At 40.5% G+C, this 22,768-nt stretch overlaps 2 protein-coding genes across 2 annotated transcripts in view; one reads left to right on the forward strand and one right to left on the reverse strand.

The window, feature by feature from the left end:
* Nucleotides 1-351: 351 nt before the first annotated feature.
* Nucleotides 352-3,785, reverse strand: bcl7bb (BAF chromatin remodeling complex subunit BCL7B b). Its single transcript, XM_079575202.1, has 6 exons — nucleotides 3,628-3,785; nucleotides 3,070-3,145; nucleotides 2,881-2,971; nucleotides 1,638-1,790; nucleotides 675-778; nucleotides 352-598 (listed from the first exon to the last, which is right to left on the reverse strand). Exons 1-6 carry the CDS (start codon nucleotides 3,738-3,740, stop codon nucleotides 527-529), a joined length of 609 nt encoding a protein of 202 aa, XP_079431328.1. The 5' UTR covers nucleotides 3,741-3,785; the 3' UTR covers nucleotides 352-526.
* A 4,826-nt stretch (nucleotides 3,786-8,611) lies between these two features.
* hip1 (huntingtin interacting protein 1) overlaps nucleotides 8,612-22,768 on the forward strand; it is a 68,849-nt gene continuing 54,692 nt past the window's right edge. Inside the window, exon 1 of the mRNA XM_079573799.1 lies at nucleotides 8,612-8,799. Coding sequence (XP_079429925.1) covers nucleotides 8,683-8,799 — 117 coding nt within the window. The 5' untranslated portion in view covers nucleotides 8,612-8,682. The remainder of the gene's footprint in view (nucleotides 8,800-22,768) is intronic.

Below are 22,768 nucleotides of genomic sequence, written 5' to 3' on the forward strand. Positions count from 1 at the left end.
ACTTTGCAAACCAATGGACTTGGCATTTTGCTATGATTTTCCGTTTTGTTCCCATGTTGTGTTATTTATATATTACCTATTTATTATAATATCTAATACCTATTATCCATACCTATTTTCTATAATACAACTACTTGAAACTTAATTTTGTTTTTCTGAATGTTTATTTGCACACTTGGCTCCGTGGCCGGACCTATCTCTGTTTGGCCATCAGCACCTTCGGCTGCAGTCAGCGCCTAGCCCTACAGCGTTACATTCAGCAGGAAAAAGCAAAATGAACAGGACAAATATAAAATTAAATCCCCTTTAAAATGAACCCCCCGTTTGAATAACAGCTGGTTATTCAAAAACTGTGCTGGTTCGGTTTGGTTTGGCCAATTGAGATTTTTTTGGGTCTATGCGGGTTCGATTTTCATCAGGTTTGGTTGGACGGGGTCAGAAAAAAAAGCTAACCCGCACATCACTATGCAACGTTCAATATTCAATATTTAGCTTAGCAAGACAGCGGACAGAAAAGTTGAATAAACTATCTAAGAACAGAGTTTTCTCCGGTGCAAATCTTCTTTAATGGGGGTGCTCCTGATTCATCCACATCTTCCTATAAAGATGAGGATAATTTAGATAAAAGCACTTGTTCACAGATGTTCATTCATTGTAAATCCTGTGTGTTTTACCTGTGGATTAGGGGTGCTCCGTCTCACAGTTACAGATGCAAGAAGGTCCTCTTTAATAAGTGTAGGTGGTTCATCCGCTCTTTCCTGTCCAGGATGAGCTAGCTCTACAATAACAAAAAGGCAAATTGAGTCTGAGTCCTTTATATGAAGTGAAAGAAAACTCTTATTATTGTCTATACGTTTGTTAAGTGTGACGTCACGACTTCCACTTCCGGGTCCTAGCATACCGGCTAATATGCGAGAAAAAACCCATTAAAAACTCTTTAATACAACAATCAATATTTCTGAAACTCAACGGGGAGTTACTGAACCTACTTATTTCTCAGACTCATTAGCCAAAAATGCTAAAACAGTAATATTTAGTAAAGTCGGTACTTCCGGGGTTAGCATAGCTGCTGCGCCGTTAGCATTTCTCTCCGCTAAAACCCGGATGTAGCGATTTTGGTAAATATTACTTTTATAGAAGTACGTTCAGCATTTTTGGCTAATGAGCCTGATAAATAAGTATGTTCAGTAACTCTGTTCAGTTTCAGAAATATTGATTGTGGTATTATAGAGTTTTTTGTAGTTTCTTGCACATCTGCGAACCCGGAAGTAGAGCTGTGACGTCACCATTTAACAAATTCACATTACCATGGAGATCCGCCATGTTTGAAGCTGTTAGCATACATTTCCATAGACTAACATTAGCTAAAAACAGTATAAAAAGTGGAGATAAAAGCCGTGGAACATCTCCGTAGCTGCTGAGTTACTGCTGGTAAATACTGTATATCTAAGTCACTGTGGAGTCCAAGTGTTTTAATGTGAACAATAAGTATTTTAACTTTTAAAATCTCCATTAGTTTATAATTGCTCCTAATCCCATGATGCTTAGCGATATGACGTCACATTCCCGAACTCTATTACATTTATTTGCATAGCCTAAGCCTATGAAGTATCACAAAGGAGTGAGGCATACAGTACCATCCACAGTCTCCTGACCCAGCATTGGAGGCTGGGAGTCCTCAGTTCTGAGACTGGTGTGTGGTGGGCTCACTTGCTGTGAACTTGAACTGCTGCTATTATCCATTTTAGAGTGGTACACATCAGACAGAAAACTTTGATTGCTATTTTCATCTGAAATGAGAGGTCAACATTCAATTGCAACAAAATCATAATGGCTTACAAAAGTTACACAGCATCTTTCATGCACCTGATCATGGAAATGTAACAAATAACAACACTGCAATTGTGAACTGTATGTGGCTTAGGGTGACCAGATTTCCCATGTACAAAACAGGGACACAATGGGAGTTTGGGGACAGAGCTCAGCTGAACATCATGCCCGTCTCTCATGGCTCAGAGTAGAAGATAGACTCAAATGTTATTTAATGACTTTTTTCAGAAATATATGCAATAGTCAAAAACCTACTAATTTGTACAACATTTTACATTATGTGACAGATCTTCACAATTATCCAACCGTGCAAGCGGCTCTGGGTCATTTGATCCGCCCCAAACCCAGAACAGAAGCAGTGCGTAGGTCGGTCTTATTCCGAGCTGTGACTTTATGGAACAAACTGCCACCAGCTGTTAAACAGGCTGAAACAAAGTTCTCTTTCAAAAGACTATTGAAAAGACATTTGCTGATGGACCTAAGTTTGTTTGTGAGTGTGTGTATGTCTATATATAAATATATACTGTATATATATATATGTGTGTGTATATTTAGATTTCTTTATATGTATGTGTGCACACAGTGTTTTTTTTTAATTTAACTGTATGATGTGAATATTGTAATTGCTTGAACCGGACCCCAGGAAGAGTAGCTGTCCATTTGGAGACAGCTCATGGGGATCCAAATAAATAAACAAATAAACGTCTAATGCCCATTAAATGGACCAATCAGCTTTGAGGTGAAAGACTTTTAACCCATTAATTGGTCACTACAGGCACACACGTGGCCTCAAGTCATTACGCTTGAAGTAAAATAAAAATCTGCTTTAGGCATGATACTGGAGAGAAAAGCAGGACACCTGGAACAGAGCTTGTGTAAAACTGGGACAAATCAATGGTTTTGAATGGTTACTGGGACATGGGAAGGAGGGCTAAAAACTGGGACTGTCCCGGCTAAACTGGGACATCTGGTCACCCTAACGTGTCTTGTACAACTAAGCATTTTCATGAATAGAATAAAAGAAATGATGGTAATGCTGTAAATACAAACCTGCAAAATCTAGTAAAGAATTATTCGTGGTTTCCAACACTACATCTTTCAGCCCTCTGGCATCTCCACTTGTGGATTTGGTGCGATATATCTTAAAAAAAAAAAAAAAAGAGAGTAAAACAAGAACTACCCTTTAATGCAGAATATAAATAATGATGATAATGTAATTAAACCACACACTGCACGTACCTGTTTTGCTTCCGTTACAGGCACCCACTTGAATATGCGCAAGGACGTATCTCCCACCGTCACCCATTTCTTCTCCCTAGAGATCAAACGTGTAGCAAGTGACCAGTAATTACGCACATTGTCCATGAAGATAATGAAGATTTACTACGGGCACGCTTATTTTCGCCTTCACCAAACGGCTGTTTTTTAAGTGGGCAAAATAAATGATTGTGAGTTAAAAACCATAACCAGGGATGTTTAGTAACGTCCTCGTGGGAACTCAAAATGAACTGTGCAAGGTGCCTGTGCGTCCTTTCTCACAACACAGCGGAGTCGTGTCATTTATAGCCTCGGAGCGCAGCATGTGAAGCTTAACTGTGGCCATATTGACAACTCTCAGCGGAAATCCCTTTCGACCCGCCTCTTCTGTCAAAGCACGACACACATTGGGCAGCGCCGGTGTCAATCTTTCAACTTTTCCGACTGAAGTTTGTTGAGCGGCGCAGCAGCAGATTACACACTACGGTCTCCTAATACTACTCCCTCCATGTTGCCGTAACGCACGGGCGGACTACGTACCATTTGCGCACTTTTTCGATGGCCGCCAAGACCTTTTTAATGTCGTCCTTAGCCCGGCTTCGCGTCTCCGCACGGCCCGATCGTCCCGACATCTTGATGCTGTTATGATTCATCTACCGATTACCGAGGCATCTGAAACTTCAAGACCAAGCCCCAGCACTCCGTTACAGGGATCGTCTCGCGAGGTTTCGTTGCGTCTGCGGGCTTGGCTGTTTATCAAGAAGCTGTGAAATAATAAAGACATCAGAATAATAACACGTTAATAGCTTTTATAATATGATCATTGACCCGTTATTATTTGTAAAGAACATTATAGGTGGGAAAAATACAGAGGTTTAGTTTGGTGTGAAAAGTCATATAATAAGGTACATCAATAAACCTGAAAAAAAAAAAAAAATCAAATGTAATAACACATTTTTAAGATGCTGCTTTCTAAATTGTTCTAATCCCAATTTTGTGAAGAGGAACTATATTCTAAAAGATTTAAAAAAAGATTAGGATTAGAACAAAATGTCTTTCTTTCTCAATACCATTCAAAGTGAACGAAATTGATTTTTCAATTTTAAACAACGTATATCCAAACAACCAAACAAAGTAAATAATAATACTCCTGTGAAATGGCAACATTGACATTCCCCACAACACTGTGTATTTTCTCATGTAATTTAGCTTACATTTTTGTCTATAATGGAAGTAGTGTATTTATCATTTTCCCTTTTTTTTTCTTTCTAAAAGTCAATGATGATATTTATTTCTAACACATACAATTGAATAAAGTCAAATAAAAGTTTTTTTTTTTTTTCGTTTTTTTTTTAACTTAATTTTTATTGTGTTTTTCAAACAGAGAAACTTAACAAGATACATTAACATTAAGTCACTTTTTTTTTTTTTTACATCAAAGAACAAACACACACACAAAAAACAAACAAACCAGCAAGCACTTAAATGCAGGGTCTTAGCATCCGGGTTAAATACTCATTGTCCACGTGAGATAAAATAAATTGTAAGAGAATAATATAAGAGAAAATGAAGCAAAGAATAATTAAAATAAAATAAAGCAAAACAACCCAGATCACTTCTTATTGTATCAGTAGAGGTAGAACGGGTTTCCAGCGTTTATCAAAGATAGGCTTTTGTAACCTCAATGAATATGTTATTTGTTCCATTTGATATATACTCCATACTTTCTGAATCCATATATTGTAAGTCGGTGGGTCTGGTTTAAGCCATCTAGTAGTTATGAAATAAAACGTTTTGTCATATATTTAGATTCATAATTGGATTGTGGTTTCCCATATGCGAATGTCTGTAATTTTGAATTATGATAAAATGTGGTTAATTTGATCTCAAGTGATAAATCCGACTGGCACAGATAGAAGGTCAAGGACTAAACAAAAAGAGGACAAAATCCAAAATTAAAAGGCTACATACACTACTGGTCAAACGTTGGGGTCATCCAGGCCAGTTCAACTTCTCTATTCAGCACAAAGTGTTTTCTAATCTTCAACTACCTTCTAACTGTTAGGTAATTGTGTTAGAGTCGAACACAATTACCTAACACAATGTACCATTAGAACACTGGAGCGATGGTTGCTAGAAATGTGCCACCTCTGTAGGTATCCCAATAAAAAACACCTGTTTCCAGCTAGAATAGGCATTCACAACATTAATAACGTCTAGACCAGGGGTAGGAAAGTTTGCGTCGTCGAGGGCCGATTTTCATCATTGCCAAAACACCCAAGGGCCAAACCTCAACATTGTCGCCTAAAGTAAAGAACTATTTTCTGCAAATGTTTAACATCAGTGGTTCCCAAGTGTCAGGGCTTTGGGAGTTTTTGTTGAACAAGCAGTAGATTTCCCTTTAAGACGGAAATTATGATCACAACAACCCAATAACATTAATTTTAACAGACACAGTTAGTGTTTCCATGCAGTTTCAGATGGAAAATATTGAAAAAAAGTTCCCTATAGACTCGCGACCCACTGAAAATGGTTCCATGACCCACTTTTGGGTCCCGACCCACCAGTAGAGAATCACTGTTTAACATCATATATGACCAAGCGGGATGTTCAGACAGGACATTTTTTAAATACTGACACTATTTCTCGCATTTTAAGAGTACTTTAACAGGTATCTGATCTCTTATTTGCATAATAATATTTCTCACAATCATCTTGGGGCCAGAGGTTCTGTGCTGGAGGGCCGGATTTGGCCCCCGGGCCTGACGTTGCCTACCCCTGGTCAAGACTGTATTTCTGATCAATTTAATGTTATCCTCAATGTAAAAAGCAGTGCTTATCTTTCAAAATGAAGGACATTTTAAGTGACCCAGAACTTTTGGGGTAGGTACATTTAACAAAGGCTATAGCTTCACATACACCATGAATACCCCCTGCCAACTGTCAATTTACTTGTATTTTGCCCATATATGTATCTTATATTCATATAGGGGTGGTGGGTGATATAAAGTTGAATCACTATTGATCTGACCCTGTGGCAACCTACCATTTTGGAGAGATCATATTGTGATTCAGGTTTTTCCTCTTTGCTAAAGTTATCTGCTCAAACATATCGCATGCTTTTCCTCACCCACTCACCTCCTGGTCAGCCTCCATCATGCTGGGAGTGAGTGACAGGTGTTTTTAACAGTGTGAAGTGCTAAGTGAAGTAGACAGACTGACATTTCTTTGAGAAATATAATTTAAGTGCACTGGAATCCAGATAGAATTATTGAAAATATATTCAACTAGCATACAATAATGTAGAATGATTTAGGCCTGGCCCCTGCAGTGCTCACTGGGAAACACCGGGAAGCAGAAATGTAGCCTCACCCAACTTTACTGTTGGCCATGTTTGTTTAGTGCAGGTGTTTTGTTTCTGGTTTACATGGTTTATTACACCCGGCTCAGATATCATTTTGCCAAATTTTCACTTTTTCAGGGTCACGTTCACACAACACAGGTCTGTCATTGAATGTTAAAAAAAAAAAACATGTTGAAAAACATGGTTAAAATCCTAGATAGGAAGCCCATTAGGTCACATCATTGTATCAGTCTGAGGAATTTAAACATTTTATCTTTTGAAAACTTCATTCGGTTTTCCCAGCTGAAGCTGATGCATAAATGTTTGAAGCAGGAAGCCCCACAGGTCTTGAGTGAGTGCATAGTTCCTCTCAGGGCTGTGGGTTCAAGGACTAGAGGAGCTCAAAACGGGAACAATCAGATCTTGAAATGAAACACTTCATTTGGACAATCAGCTTTCTCGGTACAAGGCACTAAAGCCTGGAACTGTTTAGCCACTGACCTGAAGGGAGAGTCGAACTGGGTCCTTTTCAAACACAAACTTAAAGACTCTTTAATCAGAGGTCAGAAATGTGACCACTGACCGTCTGCTCTGCTGTGTTTATATAGTGTTGTACTGTATTATCATGATTGTTGTTTTAACTATGTATTTTTTTAATTTTTTTATGTAAAGGCCCAACTAGGGACAGACATTGAGAATTAGCTAAAAATGTTGTAGTTTGTAACATGAGTTTATATGATATACTTGTCCCTATTCAATTAAACTTGAAAAAAAATGCTAGAAATATAACCTGAAAGTGAAAAAATTGATAAAAATAATTTGCATGCTGTTTACCAGTGTTAATTTTGACAACATATTTTAATTTAGTTTTAGTCTTAGTCTTTTGACGAAAATGTACTTTAGTCTAGTTTTAGTCAAAAAAATATCGTAAATTTTAGTCTAGTTTTAGTCGACTAAAATTGCAAGTAAATTTAGTCGACTAAATTTAAGACGAATTTAGTCGACTTTGCATTGATAATATTCATTATAATCACATTTAATCTTGTTCCTCTGCTTCATGGAGCTGCTCCACATGAACAAAGCTCAGAGCTTACATGATATGAGGCTCTTTCAGACGGTCAATAGAAGTTTGGATGATTTTAGTCTCTCCTTTTCATTTAGTCGACTAAAATATCATTTTAGTCATAGTTTTAGTCTCATGAAAAACTTTTGATTTAGTTTCAGTCCAATTGGCTTGTTGCACAGTATGGCTATGCTAGTTCCTCTGACCTGAAGTTGTGAGCGCCAGTACTTCCTGTCTGTATTCTTTTCCTATAGAAATTAGCTCAGACCATAATAATCATATTTTCTAAAGATTACGTGGTGGACAGTGAGTTTCCTGGTAGATGATCATTTACTGTGTGTTCAAACCTTGATGTAACGAGTTCAGAGGAGACACTTGTAAAAATATATAGCGATAAAAAAATTAAAATAGGACAAGATGGTTTATAGGCAGATTAGTTTATATTTGAGGCACTATTTCAAATTTTAGAATCAAATAAAAATATAAATGAAATGAATGTTAGCCTTTAGCTTCAAGACAAACTCACTGATCCTTATAAACATAGACGTCTCCTCTACGGAAATATTTACACTGTACAGCAACTCATTAACCTGAAGTAAGTGATCATCTACCAGGAACTCACTGTCCACCACAGAATCTGAAGGAAATACGATGATTCGAACGAGTCTGAGCTAATCTGAATGGAAATTAATACGGACAGGAAGTACTAGCGCCCACAGCTTCAGCTCGGAGGAACTAGCGTAGCCACATTGTAAAATTAAGACTAAATATTTTAGTCGACGAAATTAACACTGCTGTTTACTAAAAGAGGACAAAATAAATTTCCATTCCACATCTAAAAGTAAAACCAGGTATCAGAATAAATTCACAGGGACCACAGCGTCTTATTTTGAAAGGACCAGACCCGGAACACGTATCCTTTCCACTTCCGCCGCCGCTTGACGCTGCTGTTAGTTCAGCAGACGGCTGGCTCCTGTCATTGAGTGGGCAAATGCTCAGTGAACGGGAGACTGTGGACTGCTGCCCGCCATATCTACCTAGACTGGCGTGGCAATAGACACCCCTCCCCACCCCAACCCCCCACCCCCCCGGGCCCAGCTCTCTCTCTCTCTTTGGGGTCATCAGACATAATTTTGCACGGCGCGTGTTTTTTCTTTTTTTTTCTTCTGCTCACCGCAAAGACACGACAATGGATCGCGTGAAGAGCTCCATGCAGCAAGTACCCAACGCTATTCCCAAAGTGATCCGGCGCACAGGAGGGGCCAACAGTCTGGAGCTGGAGAAGGAAAACTTTGAGCGAGGCCAGGTATGTGTGCGCGCGAGAGCGAATGGCTGAACACAATATAGTCGAGAGCGATATCACGGGTGTATAATTATCGCAAACGTGGGTGGATGCTGAGAGATTTCCTTTGTAGCGTAACGGGGGATGATAATAATAATAATCGTGGCGTTTCAGTTTCTGCTCGTGTTCACAAAGAGCCTCGTTCTTCTTCTTCTGCTGAGATTTGATCGCTTTATCCACCTCACCTGTTATATTGATATAGATTTCCCACACAACAGCATACTGCATGCGTTTTATTTCACTGTAAGGTTCTCCATTTGTCTGCGCCCGTGTCTGTGATCAACTCAATAACAAAAGAGCTGCAGAAATGTGGGTCAATGGCCTTTTTGAGTTGCATATCTGTCTGTCTCACGTGGATAAAGGGGGGAAAGTGTCTGAAATGGCTCCACTATCCACACTAGAATCACATGTCTGAAGTAAATACTACACAGCTTAGGTGCCTCTATACTGTCAATGCCCATGAATAATGAAATTGTCCAGCACTGTTCTCTTACAGGCACTATACAGGCTGTGGAGGAATGTTGTAGGTTGTTGTTATGCTACGTATCCGGCTGCTTCATACCCTGGTGGTCTCCCTCTCCCCTCTTCCCAGACTATAGGGACATGGGAGGGGAAGAGTGTAAGGGTGGGGGGGAAGTAGGTCAGATGAATTGAGGCAGTCAAACTGTCATGGTAGTGCTCCAACACGCTTCTTGCATTTTCATTGCCTGCTAAACTGAGCACCCGACGACAACAACACACTGGCCTGGCATGCACAGAGGGGGAACTCGAGGGAAGGAAATGATACAGATTCCCCTCGTCTCAACTCCAGCCTCTCCCACCGAGGACTCCAGCGGCATGGATTAGAGATATCGGAGGGGGGGGGGGGGAGAGGCGCATGCGTGACTCTCTAGCCGGACATGTGGTCAGTAGGTCAATGTCCCGTTGCAAGATCACGCCTCTGTAAGTGCACGGGAAGAATCAATGCCCTGACACTGAAATGCTTGTATGTCAATTGTAGAGGACAGGAATTGATAACAAAAAAGCACCACTATTGAAATGTATTTAGGTTAAAGGGATGTTTCAGGGTTTTTGACATAGTGCCTCATTTCCTAGTTATCCAAAGTGTTGCTGATTTCTAGAGCCTTTTTTTTTTGTTTAATTTGAAGAGTTTCGTGGCGCTAGGCTAGTGCAAGGCTAGCACATTTCTATGGTATCAGCTAGCCTGCATTAAAAACAGTCTGACCCAAGCACAGTGCACCTGAGGCAAACAGGGGCGGACTGGCCATATGTCCATTCTGGAAGAGCACAGAAGGGCCACTGGCTCTCGAGCCGCTGGTCTGGCCTCTCAATTTGCTCCTTACCCCCCGATTTAACCAAGTTTTATCCAAATCTAAGAGCTTAAAAGAAAAGCATCATAATAGCGACGAAACAAGGATGAAAACGGAACAAAAATGTGCCGGAAAAGCAACAAATGAATGACAAAAAAGTGATGAAAACCCAACAACAAAGCTTTGAAAAACAAAAACACCACAAAAAAGTGACAACAACGCGAGGTTTTAGCTTTCAAATGAGGCTCTCCAGTCCAGAGGCTTTTGGATTTGGGTGCGGAACTGGAGAAAATGCACTTTGTTAAGGTGGGGGGGTAAGAGGTTAAAATATGTGTTTTTAGAAGTACGTATTTATGACAATTTGGGCCTGGCTGGTCAGAGTCCAGGGCTGTTTTTCCGTCCCAGTTCACCCCTGGAGGCAAATCACTTATAACACCAGACTAACCATATAAATGTCTGTGTCGATAGAGTATTTTTTGGAATATAACTGACCTTGCATCACATAAATGATTGCATTTTGAGGGACTATTTTCTAGCAGATCACTCCGCCGCTGTGTAGCTTATACAACCACAAAGCTGATGCTGCTCAAATATAAGTTCTTTTAAATGCAAAATTGTTAAAATTATTCTACAGACACAGATATTTATATTGTTAGTCTGGCGTTATACTGTAAGGGATTTGCCTCAGGTGCACTAGCGCTAGCCTTGCATTAGCCTAGCGCCACGAAACTCTTCAAATATAAGAACTGCATGAATTACATAAATATCTCCAGAAATCAGCAACACTCTGGAGAACTAGGAAATGAGGCCCTATGTCAAAAATCCTGAAATATCACTTTAAGGTAGAAAGCTACAGTATCTTTTTGCTGACCATGTTGTTTTGAGACCTCTACAATGAGGGGTATCGCCCTGTCGTCATGTCCGAGGTACTGGTCGACAAATGTATTAAATAGATGTCAATAGTTCTCATGATGGGCCAAAACATCGTTCACAAACAGAGCATTGTATCTGTGAAATGATTGGTGCTGTAAAAGATCTGTGGTTTAAATAAACAGCTCTTCAAGCTCGGAAAAATCAGCTGTTTCACCAAAACATCCCGTGAAAATCGCAGAAATAGACAATACCAGCGATCCTCCCTACACATGTGATGTTTAGGGGTTTATATTTCTGTAATCTCTCAAATGTTAATGATCCTGGACGTTTAAGATGCTATAATCACAATGTTTGCTAGAAAAATAACAAAATTGTCTGGACTTGCCATGAATGCAGTGGTTGTTTTGCCACTTTGTGATTTAAAAGGTTGATTCAAACTCATAGCCAAGTTTTTTTTTGGTTTTATTTTCGCTCTACAGGGAGAACAATGGGCACCTCCATGGGCAGAGCGGCATCAGAATCAATGAGTGTGCTCTCTGCTTTACACAGATCAGTGCGCGATAATCTGGTCTGATCTGTCGCGCTGTAAAGCTGCCTAAATCTGCTGGGTGCCAGGCTTTCACCTTCACTATAGAGATCGGACCGTCTCGCACATCCGTTTGTTACAACCGTCTGTCGAGAAGCCACAGGAAACACAGCCAAGTTCTTAAACGGCAAATGGACAACGTTCAGTGAAGTTGCAGGGTTTGGGAGAGGTTTCTATGTAGAGCTAGATTCAGTTTATTGTGTACATTTGAGCACAAGACTGAAATATTAACTGGCAAAGTTATACAATAATGACACGCTCGGGCTGGGTACCGTTAAAGGACACCAGTCTGGTATCGAAAAAGAAGGTTTAGGTTCTACCGATATCGGAAAATTAAAAGTTTCGAAAGCAGGAACCGGAAAGAAAACATCTTTATATTCAAGTGTTGATGCTGTTGGTCATCCTATTTTCTAAGAAATAAAAAAGCGAAAGACAAGTGGAAAAAAATAATGAAAAAACGTTTTTAAAATTGGGAAAAACAAGTGGGAAAATTATGCTAAATTTGGGAAATTTTAAAAAATAAGAGAAATGGAGTAAAAAAAATAAAAAATTGGGGGGAAATTGGGAAAAAATTGAAAATTTTGGGGAAATTGGGGTAAAAACATAAAAACGTGAAAAAAAAATTGGGAACATTGTTTTTAAAGGGGAAAAAATAGATACAAAAAAAATTTGAAAGAGAAAAAAAAAGCTTTTCCCCACCCTTTTGTCATTAAAGAAAGTTTCTTGGTTGTTTTACCTCAAACAAATGACCAGTGTTGGGGTGTAACTAAATGGATGTATTTAGAATAAGTATTTAGAATACTAATTTTGAGTAACTGTATTCTGGTGAAGTTACACTTTCCTTTGATAATATTTAGAATACAGTTACTTTCCAAATATCAAGGAAATACATCCCAGTACTTAATCATTACATTTTAGCTCCATATGCACAACGTCGTTAAGATAAAACTTTGAATGTTGACCTGTTTTTCCTCCTAAATTAAAATAAAGATTATGCCACAGTTCATACAAACACTGCACATGCATGATGATGCTGTATCTGCTCCTGTGCTTTTGCCAAGAGAGTTTTTGAGTTCCTCATTAATGGTAAGTGACTTTAAGATAAGATAAGATAAGATAGTCTTTATTGATCCCACAATGGAGAAATGTACTCGTTACATTCAGCTCTTAGAAGCACGCAGGGTGAGCAAATGGGCAGAAAATGTGAGAAAAATAAACATAAAACAATTAAATAGTAAAACTGTGGCATCATATGTACAATGAGTACCAAGGACTTTGTGGGGACAAAAGTATAAACAGTAAATAGTTAAGTAAACAGACTAGTATTATTATGCAGGTTTACATCATAGTGCAAGTGGTTGATAAAGTGGTTTATAACAGGTGATCCAACAATCGTTTTCTTTTTTAAATTATACACCATATTTATACATAAATATATTGACAATCAATGTGAAGGTATTCTAAATGTATTCAGAATACAGTACTCTGATTAGACAAAGTAATGGAATACGCTACAAAACACATTTTAGTATTCAGTAACTAAATACAATTTGAAAGTTTTCTCCCCAACACTGCAAATGACACAAATGCAAAAGAAAATTGAAGGAAAAGGAATAAACTAACATTATTCATCTGTTTTGTGGTTCTAAAATGACAAATGATTTAATATAGGTTTTGAAAAGTAGCACCTGGTTTTGTTAAAGCACCGGTATAGTAAAAACATTAGCGTTACCCAGCCCTATGACCCGCGGGTCTAACTGAGTGTGTGGAGCATATATGGCGGCTTTGGCTGATAAACAACCTGGGTGTTTTCCAAAATAAATCCTGCCTGCAGTGTCCACAGCGGGTTATAAAAAGATCGTCAGGCTGGCAGATAACACCAAGCACTACATTTAATAACACGCGTTGGCCCAGTCAAGCCTCAGACTCTTTCATTTGGAATTCAAGAAGATATAATCATCTGTATTTTTGTCCTGTAGCGTCATGCCGTCTTTTGGTAACATTGTTCTCGGACACGACGAGTAAAAAAACACGATGTATAATCTTATCTCCCGCCATATTGTGCACGGCGACAGAGTTGACAAAGTCCAGCGGGGTGAAGATTAGCCGGAGTGGATCCAGGAGTCTCCGCACGCCATAAAGACGGCTTGTGGTGAACTTCTGGGGCACCAATTCCCCAGCCGTAGCAAAATTGTGGGTCGCATAATTAAGGTTTTAAAATTAGACGACAGTTTTCCTTCCCCGCATTGATGTCGCCCTACGCATTTCCCAGGTTTGATTCTTGCAGTGTGCGCGCTAATGAACGGCTTGGGTGCAGTGGGGCGCTGTGGTAGCTATGGAATTCCGGAAAGGAGTGGGAACATAGCTTTCAGGCACAAACCGAGCTTGGCAGGAGGCATGTACACAGTAGTGCGTCGGTATCCAGTGTTTCTCATTGTGCAGAGCCAACAAAACAATCAGATTATCTTAAATAACAATACGCTTAAGTGGTTTTAAAAGGCACTGTCTACAACTACAACTGAGCTTATATTCAGCTGCATGTTAAGACACAAGCGTAAGTTCTACTCTATTTGAAAACGCCATTCAAGAACCAGAATTTAGTAGCTCTCGGACAGCACTTGTGAGGACTTGACTGGAGACTGGTGCTTTGATTGTGGAAGTAGGAGAGAGCCTCTTTATCTGCTCATTTATAAACTTGTTTTAGACATAGGATCTGGCAACTCGATATGTGAGGCTCGTTATGATGTCTGCCTAACCCTTGTTATTGCACAATGGTCTTGAAACCAAAGCAAAAAGAGTAGAAGACATATCAGTAAAATCAATATTTGATTTCCACATGCTGACCTCATATCCGGGGACAGGGTAGGGCTGGGCGAGATGGCCAAAAAATAAAATCTCTATTTTTTTTACTCAGTTTGGACAATTTTAAAAAGTCTCCTGATCTTTCATATGAAGAAAACTGCTCAGAGTCCTGCTGATTAATATTTCATAATGTATCTACAATTAGGCCCATTAACATAACATAACCCTTTATTTAAAAAAATGTTTTTTCTGTTTTAGATATTCCTTGTCTGCTGCCAAAAGTAAAACCTCTGTTTTGTTGTCTTCATGCCTCTGCAGTGATTGACAACCGTCTCCATGGAGACTCCAATGGTCCGCTCAGAGCAGAGTGAGAGAAAGGCACAGGAGCAGACCAGAGGAAAGTGGGAAACTCTGTTTTAGAGGCAGAAAACTCCACCACATGGCCTTTGTGAAGCAGCAGATCGTCAGAAAGTTGACGCTTCTCCGCTGGTGTCATTTCGCTACGGAGCATCTGAAACGCTGCTAAATTGACCGCACGTTGGGGAGACATGGAGCGGCGGACTCGATGTTGCAATTTAGCCAATCGTCTGTTTTTAAAAGCATGAATTAATTGAATTAATTTGATATATCACCCAGCCCTAGGACAGGAATAGGTTATGTTAATGAAAAAAAAAAAAAGAAAAAAAACCTACATACCTTACTCTTAAAATAGTTATTATGGAACTTTTTATGAGAAAAATAAATTTGTGCATGGTTTACCTTTTTGTGACTGAATGGCTGGGTGGGTGGTTTGCCTGGCGCCTTTACTTTCAATCATGGTGGCCTCTGCAACGCTCCAGGGTCAGTTGTTTTGTAGATCTTCTGGTGAGAAGGACCCTCAGCAGTAAAAACCTAGCAAAAACTCTAAAAACAATTAATCCTGGAGCATCATAGAGGCCACGGTGAAGGAAAGTAAAAAACACTGCTAACCAGTGGGTCACTAAAAGGTACAATACGCACGGATTAAAAAAAAAAAGTTCCATAATGCAGCTTTTATGTGGGATTGCTAAAATTCATCTTTTATTCTTCATTTAAATGTTCTGCACACCGCAACAAAAACAAGGTGTAACTTTGTCATTTAAATATGTCCGTCCTGTTGCATTGTCAGTGGTTTTCCAAATTAAATTTCAAATCGTAGCTTCTCTCTTAACTTGACTACATATTTTTGCTGTACAGTTTCCTCTGCAGCTGATTTCTGCCCTCGCTGTGCTTTCGTCTGTCTGGCTCATTGTTGTGGTCTTTTGTGCCTTGTGTGACATCCTGTGATACAAACACTGGAATGTTACTGTAGGATATCCTAGTATTTTGTGTATGAAGCATGAAATGGGAGTGAGCTGGGAGACTGCACAGCCAGCAGCAGGCCGTGGTTTGTGGCCTCTTTGCCTCGAATGGCTGCGACCGACACAATAAATGGGCTGGACGGCCAGTCTGTTCACAGTCGAGTTCTCAAAGTTCGTTCATGTTTTGAGATGGATGTTTCATTATATGAAGTTGACACGACAGTGTGATATTAAGAAATGTTAATTTACAAAAGGATAATGACAAGCAACAATGTTATTCCATGTTTATAATCCAGGATTTATTCTTCAAATAAACAAAGCTCAGCAGCACGCTAGGTGGCGTTCACGATTTAGAACGTGATGATGTCATAATGTCAGATGGAGGGCGGGGCCTAAACAACTATGGGAGAAATGCACTTTTTGGAAGAAATCTCAAACGATAATTGTCAGTATTTGATCGTGATTGGATTCACAAACCTGTGATATTATTTTTATGTCTGAAAGTCCTTTCTATTGGACAACATCATAGTCATGTTTTTGCATATTGTCACCACTTTTTGACGTTTTTTTGAGAAAATAATTGGACATTAGTTCATATGTGCTGACAGAGGAGACAATGAACTTAGTGACAGTTTTTGTTTCATGTGGATTCCTCCAGTAATGACTGAGATATGAGCCAAAAAACAAAGACATAAAAATGATTGACCTTTATTTAACCAGGATAGTCCCACTGAGATTAAGAATCTCTTTCAGGGGAGTCCTGGCCCCAGAGAGGAATCTATTGTACATGTTTTTAGTGGTAGGGGAAAACCCGGAGGAAACCTACGCAGACATGGGGAGAACATACAAACTCCACACAGAAAGGCCCCGTCCAGGTGGGAATCGAACCCTGGACCTTCTAGCTGTGAGGCGTGAGCGCTAACCGCTGCGCCACCGTGCCAAAATATTCATTTTGTCAGTTACCATAGTTACCATTAGTTGCCCTCCACCTCAATTTTAAACTATAGGCCCTTAAGAATGTTGTGATGTCACGTGAACGCTATTAATGGTTGCAATAATTTAAAAATAATAATGCATTTTAATAATGCAGTTTATCGCGATTGTTTGGACCCCTCCGACCACCACTCACTCACTCACACTTTAGACCTCGACACACATGTTCTGAAAGGCATATGATTTAGGGCTGCACAATATATACCCAAATTATCGTTATCGTAAGTGCGATATCCATAGTGCCATATCACATATATCGATACTGCAAAATCTCTTACACATTTTCTGCTAAAACAACTGAAAACAAAACTAATTTTAGCTGTTTTTGGTCAAGATTTTGTAGCTTTTAAAGGGGCTAGATTCAAGTTAGCCATTGTATACTCACTACTGCCCCCTCAGGTCATACGTGTAACTGCACCTTCTATATTAAGCTCGTGCATGACGGCACTTCGGACCGAATTAACACCTTTTTGAGTAACAGTGCAGGATTTTAGAGGCAGTTGTGGTGAACAGGTCTGAGCTCATTCTACACATTAGGACATTGATGGAACATGTAGGGGGAGGAATATACTTAATTTTAACATTTTTAAACTCTGTATAGTCCCTTTTAAGTATTGTTTCGACCCAATTTGGTGAAAACTTTTTTGTTGACAATTAATGGAACATTGTGTATTGAAATGGTTCAGTAACAAGTCTCAACACTGTCGTAATTAGACCTACTATGATTATTGTATTAGTGCAGTTCATATTTCAGTCGTCTCCACATGTCAGTGCACCTGAAATGTGCACTGTCAACTGAATGTTACTTTAAAAACAGAAGTCTACTTGACAGAAAAATCCAAAAAACCATCCAGACCTACTTAAAGCAGTACTAAGTAACTCTTCCCCCTAGAGGCCATAAGCGCAACTGCAGGTGTAGTAGCAAGTTACGATTTTTTAACTTATTAATTGTCTTGGAGAGTAAATACTACGCCGACAGGAAAGGCGAAGGGAGAGAGGGTTACTGTGCATCCAATTATACAATGGAAATATTTTTTTTCACTCAAACTTGGCTGTAAATACTGTTTAAAGTGACGTTAGCCCGCAGTTAGCTTTGCCCATTAGCATGTTAGCTTCTTCTTCGTGATGCCATTCGTGTGTACTGGTTGCTCCGGACCGGTGGCAGTCAAGTTGCAAACATGGTTTTCTGGCCAGAGACACCAGGGGGAGATGAAAGACCGTCCAATCATCCCATAAACACTTGTATTACCCCCACAGGGACTACGAAACAGATTTATTAAGGTAAACACGTTACTTAGTACTGTTTTAAATACAAGATTATTAGTTTAGCTTTGTTGCAGGCTAAAATTAAAGCCACACTGCCTAAAATTTTCCCCATGAAGAAAACTGAAATACAAGCATTTATCTTATGACAGATAATTTCATCATTGAACAAACATGAGCTTTTGCTGTGAGCGGCTCAGCTCTACTAAAGACGTGACTGTACATTTACCAGGAGTGGGTAAGTCTACAGCTCGTTTCCATGGAGATGTGACTAAAGTCAGCAGAATTTGAGATATAAACAGGTTAGGGTCTCATCCAAATCCATTTGTTGATTATTCACTGCAAAACAATAATTTTCTGTGTCGAGCTGGTTATTGGGAGCATCTTTTGTGTTGACGGCAACAGTATAGCCCAAAATGTTGCGCAGTGTGCCTTTAACATCTTCAAGGTTGTTCTACTAATGAAAAATGTGTATTACATGAATCAAAATGTGCTTGCTTTCACGATAAGAAACTGAAACACTGTATCCGTCTTTTGTTGGTGCTCAATATTGTCTTACACTGTTTTGACTGTTGTGGATGTCATGAGCCCAAGTTTTGGTTTGCCCACAGGCTGGTGCGAGTGGGAGAGTGAATGGCCGGCACAGACAGAGTAGGCCTGGTGTATGTGAGAAATGCTGTACCAGGAAGTGAAGAGCCTCAGTGTCAAAGAGCTGCCATTGTGTGAGCTTAGACTGTTTATGTTGAGCTGCTCTGATAGTGCAATGAGGACGGGAGCGCGTATTGATTGTTGATCCCACAACTGTTTTACGTGGGAAATATCAGTGATTTATGTTTTAAACTCAAGAGTCAGTTTACAACGTCCAGGGCAGGCGTTTGAACTGCTAAAGTGATACGAGTATGTTTGTGGAGGTCGAAACTATAGGGTTAGCTAAAGGTTTTTATTTTTTATATGGACTTCAAGGGGACAGGATATTGTATTTTCCAAATTACTACGATTTCTGAAGTGCTAATTGCATCCATCCATTCATAATGCAATTTAATTTTGAATGGAATTAACTGTGCAGATCTTCATTGAGACTTATAATAAACAAAAGTCTGCCTCAATAGGTGTTAATAAATAGTGCATCTTCCCACCTGTTGAATAGACAGCACAAACCTTGTCCCAGATGTATTACACATAGCCCATCTTTACAATCACATCGGTTCCCTTTGCATCTCTTGTGGACAGTGGTCAAAACCATGGCATTAAAAGCTTATTACTTAAGTGGTTATGCAAGAAACCCTAGGGTTGATCATTGCAGTTATTGCATGTCAGGGTTTCCGCGGGGCATTAAAAGTCAAGTCATTAAATGAATTGTGCAAGGCCTTAAAGGAACAGGCCACCGTTTTTACATACTGAGATATGTTCTTACCTGAGCTTAGACGAGTTCTTTAGGACCTGTCTGGTCTTCACCCGTGCCTTCAATCACGTAAACACAGCGCACACGGCGTTAGCATTTAGCCTCTCCCTCTCTCCACTATAGCTCCAAAACAGGTCAAGATAGAAGCTACCAAGCTCTTCCACGTTTTCCCTATTTAAATATGGTTACGTGAAGTGTTACACTACAAAGTATAATTACACAAAATTAAACAATGTGGATTTTCTAAGCGGATAAAAGGGGGAACTATATTGTAAATCCGCGCAGTAATCTTCACTTTACTGTGCGGATGCCAAACTACTCCTGGTATTACTATGTTCTTACCTGAGCTGTGTCTGTACTGGGAGAGGCCAAATGCTAACAACATCTTTGGTCGTTTTTGTGTGACTGAGGGCACTCACAAAGACCAGGCAGGTACGCATCAACTCGTCTAAGCTCAGGTAAGAACATATCTCAGTATGGAAAAACGGTGGCCTGTTCCTTTAAATGTCAATAAACAGTGTTCAGTTGGTTTTGTCCAATTCTCTTTCCTCTGTTTGCAAATCTTAGGAAATTAAATATGTGCTGATATTATTAAAGTAGAGTATTTAGGCATTATTTGACTTGCTTCTGCCTGTATAAACCCTGACACAGGCAATGGGCGTAGTCGAAGTAATTAAAGGAATTGAATTAACTCCATCAGTAATCCTATGGGATAACTGTGAAATTCATGTTCCTGTTGTTGCCTAAAAGTATCTTACTAAGTTCCAAATGTGTCCAACTAGATAAGTGTTGGTGGAAACGTCATATTTTTAACCAGATGGGGGCATCAGTCACCTATATGTTCGCAGACTTTGATGTTTGCTTCACTAACTTCTGTCGAGAGTTCTTTGATTAAAACCACGTTATTACCTCGGGGCACGCGCCATTACGCATCACGCCTTTCCCAATCTGCATTCTCGATTTTGTGATTAATTCATTCCACACATTCCCTTTCCATAATATGTGTGTGTACAAACATTCTCTTACTGTTACTATTATGCTGCAAAAACATGTTGCTTTTTCCTTCAACGTAGGTTTTTAAAAGCGTTATTAACTTACGACCATGATGATGGGCTTGGATATGTTGAAAGCGGATGACCCCCTGAGGAACAACAAACATGAAGCTGCATGAGGATCGATTTCCTTAATACGCACCTCCCCGTTTTAGGAGACACCCCAGAGGTACCCCAAGAGCCCATGCACAGCCCACAAGGGGCAATCCAGCCGTCCCACACCGCCGCTGCTGGTCCCATTCTCGCTATTGTCTCCGAAAGAGAGGCGGGTAATTTGCAGCTCCGCTTTAGTGCCTTGCTCTTTGACGTTATATGTGGGCTGAGGGCGGCGTGCGCGCGGGGTGGCTTTAACGCGAGGCGGTCCTCCTCCCTCTCCTTGAATGTGTGTGGGGACTATTCAGCGAAAAAGCGCCCGCGTTTGTCGCCCCACACTCCTCCGCTCGGATGCTGGAAGCTTACGCCGATAAGAGGAGCTCAGCGAGAGGGAAGAAGGGAGGGAAAGGAAACGAGACGGGAGAGATAGGGGGCATTTTTTTAATACCAAATCGGGACACATGTTGAGCTAGCGGCGCCCCCCCCCCCCGAGTCCACCTCCCCCTTCTCCTCCCCAAATGCACTCGTTGCCTGAGTCGCCTTCCCGTCGCTAATTAGTCCGCGGATCTTTTCGCCCCCTTGAACGCGCCGTTTCAAGGACTACAACTATGGATCTCGGCAAAATCGTAAGTTGCAACTTCGAACTGTGTCTGCGTTTCTCGTTCTCCCAACACTTTACGCTGCTTGGGGTTTGCATGTTTTGGGGAAGAAGAAGAAGAGGAGGTGGGGGTGGCGTCCTGTTGCGCACGGGGCTGATGTTTGCGCAAATTCGTGCAAGTTGTGCGTATTTCAAGCCGAGACTTGCCCGTTGCCTGTGCGTAACGCGGCCGTGGGAAGCTCGTGTCTGTCTTTTTGTTGTTGTTGTTGTTGTTGTTGTTGTTGTTGTTGTTGTTATGGTGGGGAAGGTTTTGAAGCTCCAGAAACGGGGAGTTCTGGGGCTCTGGGACCTTGGATAGGGGGGGTTCACTGGGTTGAGAAGTTCTGCACAGTTCTGCTCGCAACACATCTCTTCTTCATCACATTTCGACGTGTTGTCCAAGGCAAGTAAGCCCGCACTGCTTGTTGTCTGGTGTCTTCCCTCTCCACATGACTGAATTGGCAGCCGCAGGTAGAACTGGAACCCACACTTAAAGCCACTGCCAAAATGTGACTTGAATTAATCGCTCCCAAAACTGTTTTACTCTTTCGAAACTGCTCTCCTTATGTCAGTCGTAGCCCTTGTAAGCTTCGCCCCTTGGCATACAAATTTAGTTCCAGAAAAAGATTGGATAGATTTAGAGCGCGTCTTTCTCTTAGCTCTGAATGATGCGACAGAGATGCATGCCCTGACTGCCTAAGTGCCCCCGCTATAGTGTCTTCAGCAGCAGGTGCACGCTGACCAGGGCAAGACAAGACTGGCCTTTCACAGCCAACGTGGATGGATGGGTGTGTGGCGAGCCCCCTGCCTGGCCAGCACAGATGTGGGGGGAGGGCAAACAGGAAGATGGGTGGTGGGTATATACGGCACACACCCCTGGAAGGAGTTATTGTGGAAGAGATGCTCAGAGTCTAGACAGTGGTGGGACATGATAGATATAACAGGTACACAGGACAGAAACAGGATAAGGCTTACGTGTAGTCGACTGGTGAGGACATGAGTGTGTATTGGTGAACTATTTTAACCGCAAATTTTGGAATAGCACAAAAACTGATTAAGACTTTTTAGTAGGGCTGTTTTTTTTCTTTTACACCGGTACTTTGATATTTGGTTTACGATACCGATAACTGAACGATTCTTATCTTGATGCCTATATTAAAGTAGGCCTCCTTGCTTTGTGGCCATACTGCCTTTGCTCTGCCCAATCCCGTCAGACCTTGGAAGCTAAGCAGGGAAGGGCCTGATCGGTACTTGGATGGGAGACCGTTTGGTAACACCAGGAAGTCTAGCGAATGTAGAGAGTGAGTGAGTGTTTGGTGGTGGTCGGAGGGGCCGATATAGCTCAGACTGGTTGCCTCGCTTCCGTCAGTCTACAATAGTAGCTTACCAGCACCGAGTATGGAGTGAATGAATAGTGCGATGTAAAGCGTCTTTGAGTGTCCAGAAAAGCGCTATATAAAACCGATGCATCATTATTATTATTATTAAAATATTTGTCATCTAGAACCAGAAAACGGCACAATAATATATAATTATTTCAGCAGAAACAACCAAAAGGAAAGGAGGGAAAGGGCTTTATTTGACTGACATGGTCACAAAGCGC

This window comes from Gobius niger, assembly GCF_951799975.1.
Source record: "Gobius niger genome assembly, chromosome: 1".
NCBI classification, from domain to species: domain Eukaryota; kingdom Metazoa; phylum Chordata; class Actinopteri; order Gobiiformes; family Gobiidae; genus Gobius; species Gobius niger.